At 42.1% G+C, this 24,627-nt stretch overlaps 1 protein-coding gene across 2 annotated transcripts in view; it reads left to right on the top strand.

The window, feature by feature from the left end:
* Nucleotides 1-10,841: 10,841 nt before the first annotated feature.
* Nucleotides 10,842-24,627, top strand: part of ANTXR2 (ANTXR cell adhesion molecule 2) — a 164,533-nt gene continuing 150,747 nt past the window's right edge. For both annotated transcript variants that reach the window (XM_060779346.2, XM_060779345.2), the window contains exons 1-2: nucleotides 10,842-11,666; nucleotides 20,302-20,373. In XM_060779346.2, coding sequence (XP_060635329.2) covers nucleotides 11,515-11,666; nucleotides 20,302-20,373 — 224 coding nt within the window. In that variant the 5' untranslated portion in view covers nucleotides 10,842-11,514. The remainder of the gene's footprint in view (nucleotides 11,667-20,301; nucleotides 20,374-24,627) is intronic.

Below are 24,627 nucleotides of genomic sequence, written 5' to 3'. Positions count from 1 at the left end.
GATGTCAAAGGAACCCCTGGCCAATCCTGGCATGGATCCTAGCCTGACCTTCTTTTCAGCCAATCAGAGGAGGGAGAGGGAAATCTGAATACCTGCCAGAACTGTTTAAGATGTTATGCATTTGTCTGTGAATGTGTGTTTGTATCTTTTGAAGCATATTGTTTGTACTTGCATCCTTTTTGGCTGAATCATAATAAACCTCTGTAGCTTTGCCTTTAAACTGGAGTGGCTGTCCTCTGTCCTGGCTGATCTGGTTTAGCGAAGGCTCACCGGGCACGGACCTCTCTATCCACAGCTGAAATCACTACAGCACTTGCACTCTTTAATTGAGTAGGCTAAAGACCTTGTAAAACTATAACTTCTTTAGCCTTCTCTGCCAAGGAATGTTGGTACCTGGCCTAACTTCAACTCCCATGATTCCCTAGCACTGAGGCATGGCAGTTAAAGTAGTGTCAAACTGCATTCTTCATACAAAAAAGATCCTTTCACAAGATTATATTGTGTTACATTTATGAATAGCAGACCTGTATGTTTTTCTAAAGTCATTCTCATGTAAAATCTAACCCCTGAACATTAAATCTGACAAAACCTGAGTGTATTTAATAATATATTTGATGTCTCTGGCATTAAAACTAGTAAGTATGCATTGCGCTAGCTAAGCAGTTACTATTGAATGACCTGGATGCCATGCTCTACAGCTGGAATGAGCAAAGAATAGCCTGTGCCTGCCATGTAGCCTCAAATGACCTATTTATTTTTGTTTTAGGCCTAGATTATGCTATTTTTCCCATATAGGAAATAACCTATAGAGTCTATAGATACAAATGTGGAATGTCGCAGAAATATACCACAAAATGGAAAAAAGAACTTTTTTACCAGTTCTGTGATATCAGATGTTCATTTAGTTTCCCTTCCTTGTTCTAATTCACAGTAATATTTTTGTATGTCATAAGAATTCAGAGAAATCAGAGGCAGTTGTTCATATAGTTAACACCAATATTGTAGCTGAATGGGTCCTAAGTGTCAAAAGCCAAGCCTCAGGTTATATTATGCCCTCTACCTGCCCTTATTTGGCAAAGACATTCCCAATTAATTCTCTGTCATTCTACTTTTTCTGCTGCTTTTCAAATGTCCAGGTTTTTTTCTCTTTCTCCCATTTCCCCACTTTGTCTTCAGCTTAATCTACTTTTGCAAAGTGAATTCAATGTGCAAAATAAGTTTGCACACATACTTGTATTGGTTTTTAGCTTAGATTTTAAAATTTCTTGAGTTTGAAGTATATAACCCCATGGGTTTGATGTGGACGTACGGGACTGGGTCCCCTGTTACGATCTGGTCATCAACCGTAATAAAGTTTACTTACTTACTTACATAACTCAACATGGGACAAGTAGAAGAGGAGGAAAAGTCTTGTCTTTCCCTATAGATTCAAGTAAAAGCAAACTGCCTTTCCAGTTTGTCTGTTTTTACTTATGAATAACCTTTTCCCTCTTGAACATACTCTTGGTGCGTGTTCACATGTATCCCAGTTGTCACCTGTGTAATGTTGGAAGATATGAAGTTTTTCCCTATGCATACACACATTGGATTGCTTCGATTAAGCCACTATTTCCTCAGTTTCATGCACTCCTCCTCAGACTGTAAAGTAAAAACAAAACAATAAAGATTATGAATAGCATGTTTCTGTATGAGGGCAATGGAGGCAATGATAGTGGGAACTCTAGACATGCATGCTGCATGTCTAGAGTAATAAATCATAAAACTCATTTATGGAGAGTAAGGACAGATTGGCTTGCCATTTAAGTAAAAAAACCTTGTAATTTTATGTGAGTAATAGTAATAGATGTTGCAAATAATTAAAACACAGGAAATGAGTCAGTGGGGCTAGTCCTCATGAAGTCACAAAATTACCTAAGATGAATGTATCTAGAATATCTGTTCTATGGAAGTAACTATTAAACTCTACTGTTACTTTACACAATCAGATCTTCTTCTTCTTTTTAGAAAATCAATCAATTTCATAATGGTTATTTGGCAGATGACTTGTTCACTATTAATGGTTTTCTATTCTCATGGTTGCTGCAGGATGACCAAAATAGTAGTTTAATAAATTAACTTTTTAACATTTCTGGCCAAAACATTCACATATACACTTGACCAACTTTTTGTGTGTGTCAGAAGCAACTTGCTTCTGTTGTGAGAGAATTGGCCGTCTGCAAGGACATTGCCCAGTGGATGCCTGGAGATTTTGCCATTCTGTGGAAAGCTTCTCTCATGTCCCCACATGAGAAGTTGGAACTGACAGACAGGAGCTCACCCCACTCCTCGGATTCGAACCACTGACCTTTAGGTCAGCAGTCCTGCCGGTGCAAGGGATTAACCCATTGTGCCACCAGGGCCTCCACGTAACCTACTTGCATCTAACAAGAAAGGCCATGCACCACAAGAATTTTGCTGAATTTTTCTTCTCCTTTGGAAAAAATGCCTTCAAAAGTAATTATAGTTGGCCTTCCACATTGTAGATTTGACTTGTGTGGATTTGATTACTCATGGATTTGATTAAAATATTCTTTTTATGAATCTTGAGGGCCTCCAATATGATTCCATGGTCAGCTTCTAGTGGAAGTTGACCTTCGTTGAGCTGGAGGACCTAGAAAATCCTTTAAAACTAACATTTTTATTTATGGTTCACAGAGGTGACAGAACTTATCAACCTAATAGAATAGGAAAAATGTATCAAATGGTTGGCAAGGGGCACCAGTCATGATAAACTATATGTTTCTCACTAAAGAGTTGATTTGCTCATAAGGCTACATCTGAGAAAACAGAAATGATGTGTTTGATCTCACAAGAGCAGAAGTGGTGTTGTGTGATCCCATCTAACAAGCAGGCCATTAACAATTCTGTGTGAAGTCCTCTGGTATTCTCCTCTTTTAAAAAAACCCTGTCAGCTCAGAGTGTGGGGAGAACAGTTTGTTAGAAGTGTCAAGAAACTGATAGATGTTCAAGAGATCGAATCTGGTAGCTTATCACCACCATGACGGCTGCACGATTCTTCTTGTTTTATCATGGATAGACAAGAAATATCTTAATTCAAAGAGCAGAGGTTTAATGAGGATTTTAAAAAAGTTATTACAGTAAAGCAATATATTTGTCCAAAGTAACCTATGGCTGACATTTATCTTAGTGTGTCAGAATCCTCTTGAATTATGTCTCATTGTCTGGACTTTGAAAATTATTTTTTGTTGTTAAGTAGTCCTGAGCTAATAGTGAGAACCGATCTGGTGCAGTAGTTTGAGTGTTGTTTTCTTGTCTTTCTATTTATTTCAGCATTATGTTGGATAAAGAAAAAATAAAATAAAGGCTTTTCTATTAGTCCCATTACTCATATTCACCACAAAAATAGTTTTAACCATGTCTTTGCTTTCAAAGTCACTTTCTCACCATGTAATAATGATTCATTAAGAGTTACTTTTTGACTACAACTCTCAGAATCTCTCATCTAGCATGACCAGCATATTGGTCTAAAAGGAACCTTTTTAGGTTGCTGCTATGTGCCCAATTACTATTTGGATATATATGTTCCCTTCAGGATCTAATACTTGCTTGGAGTTGATTCAAAAATGGCCACTTGATTTGTCTCTGAGCTTTGTTCATCCCTATGAAAGCCAAATTAATATCAAGTTGGCATTGGCTTATGACAACCCTAAGGTGAACGTATCATGGGGTTTTCTGAGGCTAAGAGTGTGTGACTCACCCAAAGCCACTGAAAGGTTTCCATGACTGAGAAGAGAATTGAAGCCTGGTATCTAGAGTATAGTTCAACACTGAAACCACGACACTACATTGGCCTTCAAGAGGTTTAAGTGACTCCCAATTAAGTAAATAAACATTCCCAATCTGTGTCATTGTGTTGAATGAGATTTACTTTCTGATGTGTATGTCTAGGACTACAGCCTAAAACAGAGTTCTTAAACTTACATGTTGTTGTTGTTGTTGTTGTTGTGTGCCTTCAAGTCATTTTTGAGTTATGGCCACCCAAAGGTGAACCTTTTATGGGTTTTTGGTCTAGATTTGTTCAATAGTGTTTTCCTTCTAAGGCTAGGTATGGCTAAGGTGATTGGGCCAACCCATTGATTTAATTGGCTTTACCTAGGTGGATGTGAAACTCAGCATTCAACAATGGGTTCAGTGGCCTTATTCTAGTTGGGACTAAGCAGAGGATTGAGCCCCATGGTGGTAGTGTTTTAAAATAGTAAGAAAGGGAAAAAAACCAATCGTACATGAAGCTGTGTTTCCCTTGGTATACCATGTCAACCCAACTGCTGATGCCAGACCTTTTTGTCACTACCCTTTCCATTAGCAGCCTCTGGCTCTGTTTTGTTGGTTACTTGGGAAATCACTAATGACCTGGAATTTTAGCTCCAGGGTTTGGACCTTGCTGTTGTTAACTTCCAAGAAGTCAGTGTCTAGTTATGGTGACCGTATGAATGAGAGACCACCAAGTCACCCATCATCATGTACTCTGCTTCAGTCTTGCAAAGACTCAGGGCTGAATCTATCTGTTTTCTTCCTTCCCAGGCATTATTCCTACCTTTTCTAGTGAGTCATGTCTTCTCATATCATGCCCAGAATAGGACAGCCTCAGTCTAGTCCTCTTGGCTTCTAGGGAAGAGTTCAGGCTCATTTATTGGTCTTGGCGGCAATCCAGGGTATCCACAGAATTCCCCTCCTGCACTACATTTTAAAAGAGTTGATTCTAAAGTAAAGTAAAGGTTTCACCTGACATGAAGTCTACTTGTGTCTGACTCTGAGGGGTTGTGCTCTTCTCTGCTTCTAAGCCAAAGAGTCCGCATTGTCCATAGACATCTCCAAGGTCATGTGGCCAACATGACTACATGGAGCACTGTTACCTTCCCGCAGAAGCTGTACCTATTGATCTACTCACACTTGCATTTTTTCAAACTGCTAGGTTGGCAGAAGCTTGGGCTAACAGCAGGAGCTCACCCCACTCCCCGTATTCGAACCGCCAACCTTTTGGTCAGCAAGTTCAGCAGCTCAGTGGTTTAACCCGCTGTGCCACCAGAGTTGATTTAAATATGCTGATTATCTTGGCCTAACAACACAAGCAAAAGAATTTGAAACAGTCAAAATCCAGCTTACTAATACCTTGAAAGATCTTTCCAGCTACTTCAAAGTTAACCACCTGAAGCCTAACCCTGCCAAGACACAAGTGTGTGCTTTTCACCTACAGAACTGTGAAGCCAACAGGAAATTGAAAGTTACCTGGGAAGGTCAAGAGCCTGAACACTGTTCCCATCCTAAATATCTTGGTGTCACCTTAGATTGAACACTAACATATAGGAAACATTGCATGAACACCAAGCACAAAATAGATGCATGTGATAACATCCTGCAGAAACTTACTGGCAGCATGTGGGGTGAAGACCCCAAATTAATAAAACATCAGCCCTGGCCTGGTCTTACTCAACTACAGAGTATGCCAGCCCTGTTTGGCACAAGTCTGCCCATGTGAAGCAGGTTAACATAGCATTGAATGAAACATGCAGAATAATCACAGGATATCTTAAACCTACACCTCTTGATAAACTCTACAAGTTAGCTGGCATTGCCCCCCCCCCCCCCCCCGATGTGCGATGGGAAGTTGCTGCTAACTATGAGAGAAATAAGGTTGAACACTGTGAAAGCCACCCACTGCATAGCTATCAGCCTCCTCCCAGTAGACACAAATCAAGGAAAAGCTTCATGAGAACCACCATTCCTCTTAATGTTTTCCCAGTAATTTATTTATATTTATTTATTTACGACATTTATATGCTGTCCTTCTCACCCCGAAGGGGACTAAGAGCAGCTCACAAGATATATATACATACAATATATTATAAGCATGGTACAATATCAGTATTACATATTACTATATTGTACTATACCATTATATTGTAATATTATTTGTAATATTACATGTAATATAAATATATAATTATAATACCATATTATTAGTATTATATTGCATTACATTATAATATTATAAATAAATTTATATGTATATACATTATATTATATTATATTATTATATATTATTAGCATAGCACAGGAGCAAGAGTATTCCTCTGGGCAGCTAAACTAGGAAATCCAAACGGGATGCCCCCCCCCCCCCCATATGAGGGTCTTCCAGGGGCAAACCAAGAATCGGCAACTTGGAAGTCTCCGAACTGACTCAGAAGTGAAATGGGCAGATGAAAAGACAACTTGCCAAAAATGGTACTACCTAAAACAATCCCCCACCTTGTGACACTGTGGAGCAGAACAGACAACTCTGCATCTGTATGCTTGTCCACAATGCCCTGCCTCAGGTACAGAGGAAGAATTGTTGGAGGCTACAGACAATGCTGTTGCTGTTGCCCATTTCTGGTCAAAAGATATTTAGCTGCTTGTGCTCCTTCTATTTTTATCAGTTTTATACTAATTTATGCAATGCTTTTGATACAAAATAAATGACCAGAGTTGATATTATTATTATTATTATTATTATTATTATTATTATTACTTTGCTTTTCCCTCTCCACAAGGAGACTCTTCTGATCTTTCATCACTGTCCAGCTTTCCAAATCTATATAAATAAAAATGTAATGTTCATTTGTGGGATTAACATTAGGGCTGGGCGGTTTCATTTCGTTAATTCGTAATTCGTTAATAATTCGTTAATTTTTTCAATTACAAAACAATAACGAACCATTCTGGAGCAATTTTTTAAAAAAACGAATTTTTAAACACGTTTTGTAAATGCTTCGTATTTCGTTATTGCATTCGTTTCGTTATTGTTCTGAGGTCGTTTCGTTATTATTTCCGCATGTCTGGGGCAAGTTTTTTGTTTAATTAGTGAAAAAAATTATAATATCACACCAACAGTCAACAACAGAGGGAGAGGGAAGCTTCAGAAGTTTTTGGAGGTTTTTTAGCGTATTTCGCGGTTGCGTCCGCCATTAATGAATCGATTCGTTATTGTTTCGGAAATCGATTCGTTAATGTTTTGAAATTTTTTTCACATTTACGAAATTTCGTAAATATTGAACTTTTTAAAAGGAAATTTTTGTAATTATTTTAAATATCAAAACAAAAAACCCCCCCAAATACAAATTGATTTTAGAAACAAATTTTTGCGTTGTTACCCAGGCCTAATTAACATAACTCAAAAACCACTGGATGAATTGATGTGAAATTTGGACATTACAACCCTAACAGCCCAACAAGTGACCATCACTCATACCCCCCCCCCCCAAAAAAAAACAGTGGAAAGGACTTTAAAACCCCCAAAAGGCTAAATGACAATGCAGTACATGTGTGAAAATGACAGCTCCCAGCATCCCCTAGACCAGGCCCTTTAGGGAAGAAAGATGCTCCAAATGCAAGCATGACAGGCAGTGGTGGCTGAAGCAATAGGCAAGATACGCATTTGCGTATAGCGCGAATCTCTGAGGGGCGCTCTTGAGGCGCCCCCACATACACACATCAGGCAAGGCATGAGAGAGAGAGAGGCAGGACTCTTGTGGGTCCCTTGCAGCTGCCGTAATACTTGTAGACCAAAAATAACAACAAAAACTTGAAATTGTTGCTAAGTTTAATAAAATATTTGCATTCTAAAAAGTTAATTTGTGTTAATTCTGTGTAAAGTAACTATATGAACATAATGTTGTAAGTAAATTTCTGGTTTGTAGGGTAACTCTTTTATTCACCTCAACCTTCTACCTTTTAGTTTTCAGTTATTGGTTTGGGTGGGCGGGGCGTGCCAAAATACTGTTTGCTTACACTTGAAAATTATCTAGGGCCGGCCTGGACCTTCCCAACTTTAGTATTCAATGATCTATTGCTCTCTTTCTTTTCCAAGAAGAGCTTTCCCTACTTCTTGGCAGGGGGTTGGATTGGATGGCTGATGAGGTCTCTTCCAACTCTATGATTCTATACACTTCAAGGTCTTGTCTAGTTGTGCAACCCCCTCAAAATAAAACAGAGGAGCAAGTTTTCAGAGGGTGAAGGCTGGCTTGTTGTTGCTTATTCATAGAATCATAGAATCATAGAATCAAAGAGTTGGAAGAGACCTCATGGGCCATCCAGTCCAACCCCCTGCCAAGAAGCAGGAATATTGCATTCAAATCACCCCTGACAGATGGCCATCCAGCCTCTGCTTAAAAGCTTCCAAAGAGGGAGCCTCCACCACACTCCGGGGCAGAGAGTTCCACTGCTGAACGGCTCTCACAGTCAGGAAGTTCTTCCTAATGTTCAGATGGAATCTCCTCTCTTGTAGTTTGAAGCCATTGTTCCGCATCCTAGTCTCCAAGGAAGCAGAAAACAAGCTTGCTCCCTCCTCCCTGTGGCTTCCTCTCACATATTTATACATGGCTATCATATCTCCTCTCAGCCTTCTCTTCTTCAGGCTGAACATGCCCAGTTCCCCAAGCCGCTCCTCATAGGGCTTGTTCTCCAGACCCTTGATCATTTTAGTCGCCCTCCTCTGGACACATTCCAGCTTGTCAATATCTCTCTTGAACTGTGGTGCCCAGAATTGGACACAATATTCCAGATGTGGTCTAACTAAAGCAGAATAGAGGGGTAGCATTACTTCCCTAGATCTAGACACTATGCTCCTATTGATGCAGGCCAAAATCCCATTGGCTTTTTTTGCCGCCACATCACATTGTTGGCTCATGTTTAACTTGTTGTCCACGAGGACTCCAAGATCTTTTTCACACGTACTGCTCTCGAGCCAGTTGCTTCTGACTATTCTTTCAGTTGCTTCTGACTATTCTTTCAGTTGCTTCTGACTATTCGTGACCTCATGGACCAGCCCACGCCAGAGCTCCCTGTTGGCCGTCACAACCCCAGCTCCTTCAAGGACAAGCCAGTCACTTCAAGGAAACCATCCATCCATCTTGCCCTTGGTCGGCCCCTCTTCCCTTTTCCTTCCATTTTCCCCAGCATCTTGTCTTCTCTAAGCTTTCCTGTCTTCTCATGATGTGGCCAAAGTACTTCATCTTTGCCTCTAATATCCTTCCCTCTAATGAGCAGTTGGGCTTTATTTCCTGAAGTATGGACTGGTTGGATCTTCTCACGATCCAAGGCACTTTCAGAAGTTTCCTCCAACACCACAGTTCAAAAGCATCTGTCTTCCTTCGCTCAGCCATCCTTATGGTCCAGCTCTCACATCTGTAGGTCACTACGGCGAATACCATTGCTTTTACTATGCAGATCTTTGTTGCCGGTGTGATGTCTCCACTCCTCACTATTTTATTGAGATTGGTCATTGTTTTCCTCCCAAGAAGTAAACGTCTTCTGATTTCCTGGCTGCAGTCTGAGTCTGAAGTAATCTTTGCACCTAGAAATACAAAGTCTGTCCATGTTTTCTTCCTCTATTTGCCAGTTATCAATCAGTCTTGTTGCCAAAATCTTGAGTTTTTTTTCATGTTTAACTTCAACCCAGCTTTTGCACTTTCTTCTTTCACCATGGTTAGAAAGCTCCTCAGCTCCTCCTCGCTTTTGGCCATAATAACATAATAAAAATCCATATAAAAATGATGAAAACTATAATCACCAATGTATTCCAGTCAAACTCATTTTCCATTTGCATCATTTAAACCAGGGGTCCTCAAACCTTTTAAACATAGGGCCAGGTCACAGCCCTCAAACTGTTGGAGGGCCGGATTATAATTTGAAAAAAACATGAACGATTTCCTATGCACACTGTATATATCTTATTTGTAGTACAAAAACACTTTAAAACAATACAATAATTAAAATGAAGAACAATTTTAACAAATATAAGTTTATTAGTATTGCAATGGGAAGTGTGGGTCTGCTTTTGGCTGATGAGATAGGATTGTTGTTGTGTGCTTGGTTAACCCTGAGCAAGGGACAGGTAAATGAGCTTGGAGGACCATATTCAGCCCCCGGGCCTTAGTTTGAGGACCCCTGGTTTAAACCATTCCAAGTTCACTCATATCCAGAGAGCACTCTACCCAGATGATGATGTACCTGGACCAAACTTTGCACACAGACCCAAAATGGCCAACTTTTAATACTGGCAGGGTTTGAGGGGGATTGACCCTGTGATTCTGGGAATTGTAGACCACCCACCCCAAACAGAGAATACCTAACACCCAAAAACAAACAATACATTTCTCAAATAACCTGGGCATCGCAGGGTCCCCGAGCGAGTCATAAATAGAAATGGGAATGTATTGCCGAAGGCTTTCATGGCCATAATCACTAGGTTGTTGTAGGTTTTTTGGGCTATATGGCCATGTTCTAGAGGCATTTCACCTAGCTCCAGCAGACAAGAGTCCTTTGTCCCACCCTGGTCATTCCACAGATATATAAACCCCTTTTCCTAGTTCCAACATATCTCACTACCTCTGAGGATGCTTGCCATAGATGCAAGCAAAACGTCAGGAGAAATGCCTCTAGAACATGGCTCTATAGCCCGAAAAAACCTACAACAACCCAGAAATGGGAAACGCCATGGCCTGAACCTTCTCAACTTTAGTTTTCAATGATCTCTCACTCTCTGTCTTCTAAGAAGCGATTTTCCTGCTTCTTGTGGGTTGGACTGGATGGCCCACGAGGTCTCTTCCAACACTATGGTTCGATGCACTTCAGGGTCTTGTCTAGTTGTGGAACCCCTCAAATTCAAATGGAGGAGCAAGTTTTCAGAGGGTGAAGGCTGTGGCAACTCATCTCTTTTCTACTTTTCTCTTTTAGCTTTAATTTCCTGAGTTCAAGGAGGGCCACGGTCTCCCCCTTGCAGTCCCCGCCTCCGGGCGAGGCTGAGCCAGGGCTGCGGGGAAGAGGCTGCCTTGGGTCGGTCTCCTGGGCTCCCTCCGGGGCGACCCGCTTCCCTCCCTCTCCCTCCCCAAGTCCCTGAGCGTTAGTAGTCCCGCCAGCCGCGCCCTGGCCTTCCAAGCCCAAAGGAAGAAGGGACGGCCAGAAGGAGGAGAGAGAGAGGGAAGCGGAGGGGGAAGGGAAGGGGAAGGAAGAAGCGGAGAGGGGAAAACAAAGCGCGCGCAGGGGGAAAACTTGGGGGACGTGAGCTCCAAAGAGCAGGGAGAAAGAAGGAAAAAAGGAGACCCAGAGAAAGGAGAGGCCGCAAGTTTCCTCGGGGAGTTTGCGGAGTTGTGCACGGAGAGGGAAGAGGCAACAAAGAAGAGAAGAGGCTGCTGAAGGGGGCGAGGAGCCCAAAAAAGGGAAGGAGAGGCTGAGCCGCGGGAGGAGGGGGCTCCGCGCTCCGTACGCCCTCCTCTTCGCGTGGGGGGACCCACTTCTCCTCCTCCTCCTCCTCCCTCGGGGCTTGGCCCGCACTTGGCCAGGCTCCCCTTTGTCCTCGCCTCCTCCTCCTCCTCGCCGTCGTCCTCCTCCCTTCTGCGCGCTCGCTTCCTGGGCAGAAGAGAGACGCCGCCAAAGCCAGCCTGTTGTTGTGGAGGTCTCTGCCGGTGGGGAGAGGCCATGGGGTCCCCTTGGCTGGGCTTGGCTCTGCCGCCGCTCCTTCTCCTCCTCCTGCTCCTGGGGGACCCGATCCCGCGCCTCGCCCGCGCCCAGGACCAGGACAAGCAGCCCTCCTGCCACGGCGCCTTCGACCTCTATTTCGTCCTCGACAAGTGAGTGCAAGCAAGGAAGGGGCCCTGTGGGGGTGGCGGGTGGGAGAGAGAGAGAGGGAGGAGAAACCCCCAAATCGGAGCCCTGGGGAAGCCGAGGGTCTGCCTGCCCTGCCCACCAGAGCCTTCTAGGCTCCTTGCAGCATTTCTCGTGGCCTCATCACACTAGAGCAGTGTTTCTCAACCTGGTGGTGTCAGAGGGGTCACCAAAGACCATCAGCAAACAAAGTATTTTCTGTTGGTCAGGGGAGTTCTGTGTGCCAAGTTTGGTTTAATTCTCTCATTGGTGGAGTCCAGAATGCTCTTTGATTCTAGGTGAACTATAAATCCCGGCAATCACAACTCCCAAATGTCATGGTCTATTTCCCCCAAACTCCTCCACATTTGGACATATCGAGTATTTGTGCCAAGTTTGGTCCAGATCCATCATTATTTGAGTCCACAGTGCTCTCTGGATGTATGCAAACTACAACTCCCAAACTCAAAGTCAATGCCCACCAAACCCTTCCAGTATTTTCTGTTGGTCAGGGATGTTCTGTGTGCCAAGTTTGGTTTAATTCTCTCATTGGTGGAGTTCAGAATGCTCTTATATTATCAGTGAACTATAAATCTGGGAGTTGTAGGCCAAAACACTTGGGGACCCACAGATTGAGAACCACTGCTCTAGCGTGGTGAAGTTGTCTTCTCTCTTCTACTGCGCTAGACACCAGGGTTTGAATCTCTGCTGTTCAGTCATGACAACCCACTCAGTAACTTTAGGCAAGTCACACCCTCTCAGCTCTAGAAAGCCCCACCACAGCTTTGAGTTAGGGTTCTCACATGTTGGAAATGACTCCAAGGTACACAACAACAGCATATAAGTTTATCACTTTGGAATGAATGAAAGGCCAAGATCTTCTGTTATTGCCTTACTCTCTTGTTTGCTTGGTATGTAATGCCAAACTCTGGCAGTCCTTATATATGTAGTGTCACGTACATGTATTTCTAGGCAGAAACATAGAGACACAAGGACACATTTCTGGATGTAGTATTTTAGCACAGGATGGAAGGATTTGATTCTATAGCTGAACAAAGCTTTGCAAAGTTACTTTTTGAGATGACCCTGGCAAGCAGATCTTGGGACTTGCAGTCAGAAAAGTTTCTTTCCCAAGTTTGAGGATCTGGATGCTGCTTCTGGGATCTCGGCCTTGTTGTTTCCCTGAGAGCTCTTTCCTCCTCACTGCTCCTATCTTTAGAGCTTATCAGAGGCTGGTCCGATCTTGTTTGAACACTCATTTAGGCAAATGTGCTTTGGATCACATGTTCAACTGGCATGCCTGTGGTTTCTATTTGCACCAATAGCACTACTTAAAAATATTAGAGGCCTGTTTTGTATATTTTGCTGTAGCATGCTTTGTGTGCTGAGATGTCTGAGGGCATTCTTTGACTGGCATCCATTGCAAAACTCTAAATATAAAAGTGCATGCTTTTTCCCACTTGGTGAGAATCCTTCCTTAACTACGACTGTCATTTTCCTTACAGGGAGTAACTACTGTTAACTATCCTGCTTGTCTACAGAAGCCTTCAGTGGTACAAAAGGAATAACAGCAGCCATACTCAGTTAGAGGTCTGACACAAGCAGACCTGTATCATCTTACACAACTTTTTGAAAGTTTATGGCTAGGTCACAGTTTCCGTCTTTCCATATCTCATTAGATGGTAACCCTACTCCAATAAGTATGGCTAGGTCACAGTTTCTGTCTTTCCATATCTCATTAGATGGTAACCCTACTCCAATAAGTATGGCTAGGTCACAATTTCTGTCTTTCCATATCTCATTAGATGGTAACCCTACTCCACTTATCTGCATGACTGCATTTCTGTGTATGAACCCACACGATTTCTTCGATCATCTGGAGAGGCCCTGCTCACGCTCCCACCTCCTTCGCAGGTGCAATTGGTGGGGATGAGGGAGAGGGCCTTCTCGGTGGTGGCCCCCCACTCTGGAACTCACTTCCCAGGGACATAAGACATGCCCCAACTCTGGCAGTCTTTAGGAGGACTCAAGAAATGTGGTTGTTTCAGTGTGCCTTCCCAGAATAAGGAAACTCAGCAATATGCCCTCAAAATGCACTTTACCACTGATTTAGGACTGACTGCGTTCCCTCAATTCTCTCTGAAAATCCGATCCCAGTTATATCCTACCTTGTTCACATCAGCATTATCTTTTAATTTTAATCTATTACATTTGGCCCGGTCATTGGTTTTAGATGCTTGTATGTCACTGTTGATTGTTTATTGCTTATTTTTTGTTTATGTGATTTATATGAATTGTATTGTATTGATGGTTTTATTGACGTTTTGTTTATTGATGAATTGTGGGCTTGGCCTCATGTAAGCCACATTGAGTCCCTTGGGGAGATTAGTATGCAACTGCTATATCAGTGGTTCCCAACCTTTTTTGACCAGGGACCACTCTCCAACATAGTATCAAAAGGGTGACAAATAATTTTTTGGTCAACTTTAGATTTGGTTTGGTTATTTGGGGTGCTGATTCAGAAAATTGTGTTGGATAGACCACATCAGCTGTAGTATTTATTTATTCATCGTGTCATCAGCAACCATACCATTGTGTTACAATTCTAACAGAACAAAACAAACACACAGATTAAAAAGAAAAAGAAAAAAAAACACACAGATTTTGCAAACTTGGTAGTTGGTTAAATATCCTTTGACCAGTATCTGGCCACTTGGAGTGCCTCTGGTGTTGCTGCAAGAAGGTTCTCCATTGTGCATGTGGCAGGGCTGTAGTGCCTGATACAGAACATATACCACCCAGCAGTCACCATCTGTTTGCCCAAAGAAAACCATATTTTATAAGCTCTGGCACTATAAAAGGGCTTTGCGAGACCAGTCACTCTTGTTGCAATGGTGTAGTAATAGTAAGGCCACAAACCATATTTTAGTTCTTGTGGACCATTGGTGGTCCATGGACCACAGGTTGGAAACCACTGTGCTACATGGATCCTAGAGAAAATCTGGACCAAACTCTCCAGAAGCCAAGAAGCCAAGCCATATCATGAGAAGATGAGATTCACTAGAGAAGGTGATAGTGCTTGGCAAGGTGGAGGGCTATAGGAAAAGAGGAATACCATGTGCTTCCAGATAGATAGACTCAATCAAGGAAGCCACAGATCAGAGTCTGCTAGACTTGACCAGGCTGTTGAGAATAGGGTGAGTTGGAGGTCGCCATAAGTTGAAGTCAAAACTAAAGCACCCTGAGAAGGTAGCTGTCCAGCTTCTTTTTGAAGACAGCCAGAGAGAAAGACATTACCATGCCTGTATGCATTTTTCCCGATTGTTGAACCACTTTTATTGATAAGAAGTTCATTCTAATGTTCACTCAAAATATACTACTACTAACTTAAAATCATTAGAACTGTTATTACTTTTTGGGACATCAGAAAACAATCCTGCCTTTTCCTTCCTGTAACAACCAGGGGATATTTATAGAGTGGCATCATGTCACTCCTCAGTTTCCTATCCATCTCAGAGGTGCTTCTAGATTCCTCCGCCACTTTGTTTTTTAAGGGTGGCACACGAATCTTCATTTGTGTACATTTCTGTATTTAACATTGACCATCTCTTACAAAGTGGACCCCATGTGATTTTTAAAGTATTGTTGGACTGCTTACTTACTTATGTAGGTGATCCCTCATAGCCCGAGGATGATGACCCTCCAAGTGTAGTGTCATGGCAGTAGGTCTGTAAGTGGACGTGGAACCCTATGTTCTCCCACAGTGTTCTCCCACAGTGAGTGCATTGGTTTCCAGGTGGAAGGCAGTCCCAGTGAGGGTTGGCTTGACATTTCTTCCTTTTGCTCCATTTATACCACTTTGAAGTCCTCAACACTGCTGGTCACAGCTGTCTTCTAGTTAGAGCACTCAAGAGCCAGGTTTTCACAGTTCTTAGTGTCTATGCCACAGTTTTAAGGTTGGCTTTAAGCCCATCTTTAAATCTCTTTTCCTGTCCACCAACATTACATTTTCTGTTCTTGAGTTGGGAGTATAGTAACTGCTTTGGGAGATGGTGATTGGGCATTCAGACAACATGGCCTTCAGTCCAGTGGAGTTGATGGCATAGGAGCATCACTTCAATGCTGGTGGTCTTTGCTTCTTCCAGCATGGTAACATTTGTCCATCTGTCTTCCCAAGAGATTTGCAGGATTTTTCAGAGGCAACACTGATGTTGGACTGCAACTTCCATAGCCCTAGCCCAAATGATCAGTGGTGAGGAGTTGGGAATTGCAGTTCAACAATATCTGAAGGCCTGCATCATTCATGTCTGTGATCCATTGGTTGTATGGAGATAAGAACCTTCTTTACTCTGCTGAGACATGCCTTTCTACTAAACCAGGGGTCCTCAAACTAAGGCCCTCCAAGGCCATTTACCTGGCCCTCACTCAGGGTCAACCTAAGTCTGAGAGCACATAAAAACAACAACAACAGCAACAATCCTATCTCATCAGCCAAAAGTAGGCCCACACTTCTCATTTCAATACTAATAAGTTTATATTTGTTAAAATTGTTCTTCATTTTAATTATTGTATTGTTTAAAGTGTTTTTTGCACTACAAATAAGACATGTGCAGTGCGCATAGGAATTCATTCATGTGTTTTTTGAATTATAATCCGGCCCTCCAAAAGTTTGAAGGACTGTGATCTGGCCATCTGTTTAAAAAGTTTGAGGACCCCTGTACTAAACTGATGTATTTTGCTAATATAGTGCCCTTAGGAGTCATGCTGCTATGGCAATGCTGATTGACAAGAGCTCAAAACATTTCTGTGGTTTCAGCAAACCAGTTTACTAGTAAAAGTTGCAGTATGAAGTCTATCTTGTGGTGGCTGAGCACCACATTGTTAGTGCAGAGGCTTTGGAAGAGGGAAGCCTTAGAAGATTTTTTTTGCCAATCTGGTACCTCCCAGATGTGTTGGGTTATTGTATTGTTGAAGGCTTTCATGGCCGGAATCACTGGGTTGCTGTAGGTTTTTTCGGGCTATATGGCCATGTTCTAGAGATATTCTCTCCTGACGTTTCACCTGCATCTATGGTAAGCATCCTCAGAGGTAGTAAGGTGGTGTTGGGCTATTGTTGTGATTGTCCCTAACCAACTGGGATCAATGATGGCTGTATTCAAACACATCTGGAGGGAACCGGGTTGGGCAAAGGCTGTTTGGCAGTAAAATTAATATGCAGTTGAGGATTCAGGGGCATGTTCCAGGAATCTGGAGGAATGTAGCCAACTTGCAGAAATGATAGCCTAGTATTTCAAGCCATGTTGTCTTTATGTGTGCTGAAAGAGTGCCTCACATTGCAAACAAGCTGTATGTTTTTAGGGGAAGCAACTTGTTTTTAAATGAAGCAACACTATTAAAACTCACTACGAAATGCCTGATCAACTGCTGAAGAAACTGAAGGATAAGAGTTTGAAAACAACTGTATTAGTTTGTAGCTGGTGTGGTGTGTTGCTAAAGAAGCTGTTGAATTAGAGTCAGAGAAGGAAGATCAGGGTATGAAGAGGGAGAGCGGTAATTCTGGGTGCATCTACATTGTCGAATTACTGCAGTTTGACACCACTTTAACTGCCATAGCTCAATGTTATGGAATTATGAGAATTCTAATTTTACAAGATGCTTAGGCTTCTCTGTCTGTGGTCTCTGGCCAAACTACAACTCCCATGGCCATAGCATTGGGCCATGGCAGTTTAAGTGGTATCAAACTGCAATAATTCTACAGTGTAGGTGCACCCTCTACAATGCAGTATACAGTACCATACTTTGCATTTCTGTCAGAAATCTTCTGTTGGAGTCTCTGTGAGGTGAAGTTTTGGTATTGTGAATTGTGCTTAGTAAAACTGACCACATTGAATATGTAGTACAGAAAAAAGTGCAGAGGTGGTTATGTGGTTTGCTCTTGAGAGATGATCGCTCCACATGTTTAAACTTTCTTTTCAGGGTATAAGTTTGTATCAAGTTTTGATAGTTACATTTTTAACTTTTGTATATTGTGAACTTTTAGCTTCTGTTGTTTTCACTGTTGCAAGCCAGTTTGAGTCCTGGAATGACTGGCTATAGTGATACTGATAATTAGTTGCATCATGACATGGGGCTCTTCTGCATTGGGAGCTTTGTGATTTTCCCAACAAATGCATGGTTGCTGCAAGTGAGGAAGCCTTAATAAAGTAATGAAAGGAATGCTTCTGGCATTTCATATTCTCTACACAGGAGTTCACCCATCCAAGTGCTAACTAGGGCTGATCCTGCTTAGCATCCACAGTCAGACATACTTTAGTGTATTATAAATGCCTTATTATGTATACTTTTTGTGGAATGTGCGAAAAAGCCAGTCATCAGACAATCTGTAGGAGCCCCCAGTGGCGCAGTGGGTTAAACCCCTATGCCGGCAGGACTGAAGACCGATAGGTCGCAGGTTCGAATCCAGGGAGAGCATGGATGAGCTCCCTCTATCAGCTCCAGCTCCTCATGCAGGGACATGAGAGAAGCCTCCCAAAAGGATGATAAAACATCAAAACATCTGGGTGTCTCCTGGGCAACGTCCTTGCAGATGGCCAATTCTTTCACACCAGAAGTGACTTGCAGTTTCTCAAATGGCTCCTGACATGACAAAAAAAAAAGACAATCTATACATGTCTGAAGTAGGGCTTTTGGGGTAGTTGCTCCAAAGTGCAATGATTTCCCCCTTTTAAGTCTAGAATATAAGTTCTTTATTCACCTTTTAAAGTGGCCCTTTAAACCTAGGCTTTTGTCATTGTAGTGAATCTTCAAGATGTTTCTGACTTTTGGCAATCCTAACCCCATCACAAGATTTTCTGTGGTTCAGAATGTGTGACTTGCACAAGGGGCTTTCATAGCCAAGTGAGGAATCCAATGCTGGTCCCCAAAAGTGGAGTCCAATGCTGAAACCACTAATGACAGCGTGGCAATTTGCAAAGCCAAACTCTGGAAGAGAAATCAGTAGGAAATTTGATGCTATTGTTTTGGTTCTGTTTGATATTTGTATTAGTAGTTAAGGTCTTTAAAATGGCTATTAAATTTGCTTTATTTTTTATCAGCCACTTTGAGTTGAGAAACACCAGCATAAGCTTTTGTTTTATGTTTTATTGATCTTGTTATGGTTTTTATTATATGTTATTGTTTTTAATTGTATTTATAGCATTGTGGGCATTTAATTTTGCCCTGTAAACCACCTTGAGTCGCCTATGGGCTGAGAAAAGTGGTATACAAATACAGTAAATAAAAAAAAAAGCATTAAATATATGTCTCAAAATAAATAATGGTTGGGATTCTAGATTAATTATTACATCAAGGCCCCATCTACACTGCTATATAATGCAGTTTCAAAATGCAGATTAACTGCATTGAACTGGATATAATAATAATAATAATAATAATAATAATAATAATAATAATAGCAACTTTTTTTGTAGACCGCCCTATCTCCCCAAAAGGATTCAGGGCAGTTTCCAGCACATAAGGCAAACATTCAATGCCAACAAAGAGACATATTGGTGGTAATGTAGACTCATATAATTCATTTCAATGCAATTCCATCTGCATTATTTGAGTCTATACTGACCATTATAACGTAGTTCAAACTGTATTATATGACAGTGCAGATGGGACCTAATCAGTGTCTCCAAGAAGCCACCAGAGCTTTCCAAATTGTGTGTTGTAACACATAGTGTGTTGTCTGCTGTGTGAAGGTGTGTCACTCAAACATGACAAGAACTTCTGAGTCTATGTGAAATAAACAATAAATTATATAATCAATATATTATTTATTTATTTATTTATTTATTTAGGCCATTTCTACCCCGCCCTGCTCACCCCCGAGGGGGGACTCAGGGCGGCTAACACAGGCAACTATTCAATGCCAACAGTATCAAAACAACAATATAAAACAGCAATATAAAATCCATTACATAACAATTAAGCAGTGATATTAATTAAAATTACATAACCACATAGAACAGATCACAGAATCACAGGTCATAAAGCCATTTCCAATTTTCAAACAATCCTATTGTCTGAGTTCAGTGCCTAAAGTGCTGTTGTGCCCACTAGCCAAAGGCCTGGCTCCAAAACCACATCTTTAGTTTTTTCCTAAAAGTAAGGAGGGAGGACGTCGATCTAATCTCGCTGGGGAGTGAATTCCATAAGCAGGGGGTCACCACTGAGAAGGCCCTGTCCCTCGTCTCCACCAGATGTGTTTGAGACGATGGTGGGACCAAGAGCAGGGCCTCCCCAGTAGATCTTAAATTACGTGGTGGAACATAGAGAGAGATACGTTCGGATAAGTAAGCTGGGCAGGAGCTGTATAGGGTATAAATTAAAGGCTTTTATGAGATATTTTGCGTCCCCATACATTTCTTTATTACAGTTTATGTGAGTGACCATATATCTTATAAAGAGTTGGTCTAATACTAAAACTGAATTACTGTGTAATGAAATGATGCATGTTAAAAAAGTGAGTCACCAAAATGAAATGTTCAGAAAACTCTATTCTATACCCATATGTTAACTATGTTAGATTATTTCATCTTTTCAACTGATCCATGTTTACTCTTGCTTTCTCTGCAGATCAGGGAGTGTCATTGACCACTGGTTTGAAATCGTTGACTTTGTGAAACAACTGACAGATAGATTTGTAAGGTGAGTTATCCTCCTCCTGCTTTCCAGGATTAATGTAAATGGGAACAATTGCAAAATAAACTCAGATTTTCAATTCATGAGGAATTAGAAACATGCATCAGTTTGAGTTGTGGAGGCTCCTTCTTTGGAGGCTTTTAAACAGAAGCTAGATGGCCATCTGTTGGGGGTGCTTTGAATGGAAGGTCTCTTCCAACTCCATGATTCTATGCTCATGTAAGATAGTTACAAAATAGCACAGTCTACGACAAGCATGGATGGACCTTTTTGCCTTGGGGCCACATTGTGAACCCAGCCAGGAGGGTTGGGCTGGGAGGAAGAGGGGCAGGCCCATGAGGTGTAGGGCCTGGGAGTGGGCAGGACCAAGAGGGGAAGGGCAGGGCCTGGGTCATCCTCAGGTTGTCCTCCAAGCATAAGGATGGAGCTGCTTGCCCCATCCTTAAGCTGGGAGGAAAGCAGGACACGTGGTGACTGCCCCGATTCTTCTTCTCTTGACATTGTGCCTGGAGGAAGGTAAGACAGGCAGCAACTGAGAGTGCTCCAGAGGGCTTTCATTCACCACATGCCTTCTTTTAGCTGTCTTTCTGGCATAAGGATGGGGACGCTCGCATTGTCCTTATGCTGGTAGGAGGGCGAGACATGCAGTGGCTGAATGCACTTCAGAGGGCTCTCAGCTGTTGCAGGTCACCATGTCCTTATGGCAAAAGGACAAGGTAAATGAGGAGGACCTGAGGTAAGCGCCCCAGGGATCACATCCAGCCCCTGGGCCTTGGTTTGCCCATGCCTGTTCTACAACATACTTTCGGATTGCTATGTATTGTTCTATAAGTGTGTATCTTCCAGGATTCACTCAGGCAGGGAGCAGCCAGGCTTTGAAGCTGCAAGGTCATTCAATGTTAATCAAGGTGGCCAACACAGACACTTGTCTCAAACAGATAAGAGTTCTTTCTCCCACCTTGGACATTCCATAGATATATAAACCCCACCTGTCTAGTTTCCAACAGACGTCACAACCTCTGAGGATGCCTGCCATAGATGCTGGTGAAACGTCAGGAGAGAGTGCTTCTGGAACATGGCCATACAGCCCGGAAAATCTACAACAACCTGAAATGTATATAGTTCCTTAAGAAATAGAGATACTCCCTGGCTGTTATAACAACAACCTAGGAACCTAATAAGAACAGCTTATTCCATATGAAACAATTTATCCGTAAACCTAGTGTTATCTACGTTAACTAGCAGTTTGATTCAGGAAATATACATCTAAAATTACAGGGTGATTGTTATTTTGATCTAATTTACATTGAGAAATTCATGTTTTTAAAACATTTTTTAAAAAAATCCATCAAGTGAGATGTCAAGATCAGTATTTGAAGGAAAATATGTAAGTCAGCCGTACTTTCTGTTTCTTACATGTGCCTTTCTTTTTGTCTCCCTTTCATCATGCACAACATAGCTATTAGTCTGGGGAAATATGAGTGCATCTTCTAGAAACACAATGCTAAAATAGATGGAATTTAGTCTCCACTTTCAAGGCTATTCTAAGAACAAGAAGAACCTGTATTTAATACCCACCTGAAATAAAGATTGCATAGGTTGCTGTGAGTTTTCCAGGCTGTATGGCCATGTTCCCGAAGCATTCCCTCCTGCCATTTCATCCACATCTATGGCAGGCATCCTCAGAGGTTGTGAGGTCTTTTGGAAACTAGGCAAGGGAGGTTTATATATCTGTGGAATACCCAGGGTGGGAGAAAGAACTCTTGTCTGTTTGAGGCAGGTGTGAATGTTGCAATTGGCCACCGTGATTAGCACTGAATGGCTTTGCAGCTTCAAATCCTGGTTGGATTACTGCAACGCACTCTACGTGGGGTTGCCTTTGAAGACTGCTCGGAAACTTCAACTAGTCCAGCGAGAAGCAGCCAGATTGCTCACCGGAGCGGCATACAGGGAGCACACCACCCCCCTGTTGCGTCAGCTCCACTGGCTGCCGATCCAATTCCGAGCACAATTCAAAGTGCTGGTTTTGACCTACAAAACCCTGTACGGTTCCGGCCCAGTATATCTGTCCGAACGGATCTCCCTCTACATCCCACCTCAAAGTTTAAGATCTTCTGGGGAGGCCCTGCTCTCGACCCCGCCAGTGGCACAAGTGAGACTGGCGGGGACGAGGAGCAGGGCCTTCTCAGTGGTGGCCCCCCACCTGTGGAACTCACTCCCCGGGGAGATCAGATCGACAACTTCCCTTCTAGCGTTTAGGAAAAAACTAAAGACCTGGATGTGGGACCAAGCTTTTGGCCATGCTGACAACTGATTAAAGGACCTATCGATAGACAAGGACAATGGAATGGAATGGATATATGGACTCTGATATATGGACTCTGACATGAGATAGTTTTTATGATTTTAATAGGTATTGATGTTTCATTTTAATTGTTGAACTGTTATATTTTGTATTGTTTGTTGTGTGATTTGGGCATCTAATTGTGCCTCCTTTGTAAGCCGCCCTGAGTCCCCCCCGGGGTGAGAAGGGCGGGGTATAAGTAGATGAAATAAATAAATAATAAATAAATCCTGGTTGCTTCCTGCCTAGGGGAATCTTTCGTTGGAAGGTGTTAGTTGGCCCTGATTGTTCCTCCTACTGCAGATATATAAACCTCACTTGGCTAGTTTCCAACAGATCTCACAACCTCCGAGGATGCCTGCCAAAGATGTCGGAGAAACCTCAGGAGAGAATGCTTCTGGAACATGGCCATACAGCCTGAAAAACTCACAGCAGCCCAGTGATTCTGGCCATGAAAGCCTTTGACAACACAAAGATTGTATGCTCAGCAAGGTGCTGCTCATGTCATGGGTCTCTTTTAACCATTGCAAGCCACCTTGAGTCCTAGATTGGAAAAAAAATGAGATGATAGTGGTGATGATGATGATGATGACAAAAACAACAACACTCTTAAGATTTTTGTGCTTTGGACTCTTTTATCACCCTCTTTTCATGAGAGACAGTTATTGTAGTGGTTTAGTATTGGATTGGGGTATATAAGCTTTTGATTTAAATTCCATTCAAACCATAAACCATTGGATAACTGCTGTCCAGTTGCTATGTCTCAGCTTGATCTACCTCAGAGGCTTGTGGGCATGATAATAATGAAATAAAATAGAAGAAATAGCTAAATGTGCAGAATCCATATGACATAAATATCCCCCATTTGTTGTTGTTGTTGTTGTGTGCCTTCAAGTCATATTTGATGTAGTGTAACCCTATGCTCATGGGGTTTTCTGAGGCTGGAAGTATATGATTCACCCAATGTCACCCAGTGGGTTTAGTAGCTGAGCAGGGAATCAAGCCCTTCTCTCCAGTCTTAGGCTGGGTCTACACAACCATATAGATGCTTTGTGGAAAAAAAGTGGGGTTTAAATAAACATAATAATAATAATAATAATAATAATAATAATAATAATAATAATACCTGCCTGCCTGCCTGCCTGTGACAAAAAACCGGTGGGATCACAAGCCTGAAAAAGTTACACAAAATGAACACATCAAACTGCTCCAGGACTTCCAAATTCATACTGATAGAGTTTTGGAGCACAATACTCCTGACTTCACAATCGTGGAAAAAATGTAGTATGGATCATTGATGTCGCAATCCCAGGTGACCGCAGAACTGATGAGAAGCAACTGGAAAAGCTTACACAATATGAGGGTTTAAAGAGAGAACTGCAAAGACTCTGGCACAAGTCAGTCAAGGTGGTCCCAGTGATGATCAGTACACTGGGTGCAGTGCCTAAAGACTTTGACCTGCACTTAAAAACAATAGGCGCTGACAAAATTACCATCTGTTGGCTGCAAAAGGCCACCCTACTTGGATCTGCACACATTACTTGCCGATACATCACACAGTCCTAGACACTTGGGAAATGTCCAATGTGTGATCGAACACAAAAACCAGCACAGTGATCTAGTTTGCTGTGTACTAATCTTGTTGTGCATCAAATAATAATAATAATAATAATAATAATAATAATAATAATAATAATAATGGGTTGTAGTTTTTTCCGGGTTATATGGCCATGTTCTAGAGGCATTTTCTCCTGACGTTTCGCCTGCATCTATGGCAAGCATCCTCCGAGGTCCATCCTCACATCTTGTGAGGATGGACCTCGGAGGATGCTTGCCATAGATGCAGGCAAAACGTCAGGAGAAAATGCCTCTAGAACATGGCCATATAACCCGGAAAAACCTACAACAACCCGGCC

The sequence above is a fragment of the Anolis sagrei genome, chromosome 5 (genome assembly GCF_037176765.1).
Source record: "Anolis sagrei isolate rAnoSag1 chromosome 5, rAnoSag1.mat, whole genome shotgun sequence".
Lineage (NCBI taxonomy): Eukaryota > Metazoa > Chordata > Lepidosauria > Squamata > Dactyloidae > Anolis > Anolis sagrei.
The sequence above is the reverse complement of the archived record's forward strand: the minus strand, read 5'-3'. Positions and strand labels throughout refer to the sequence as shown.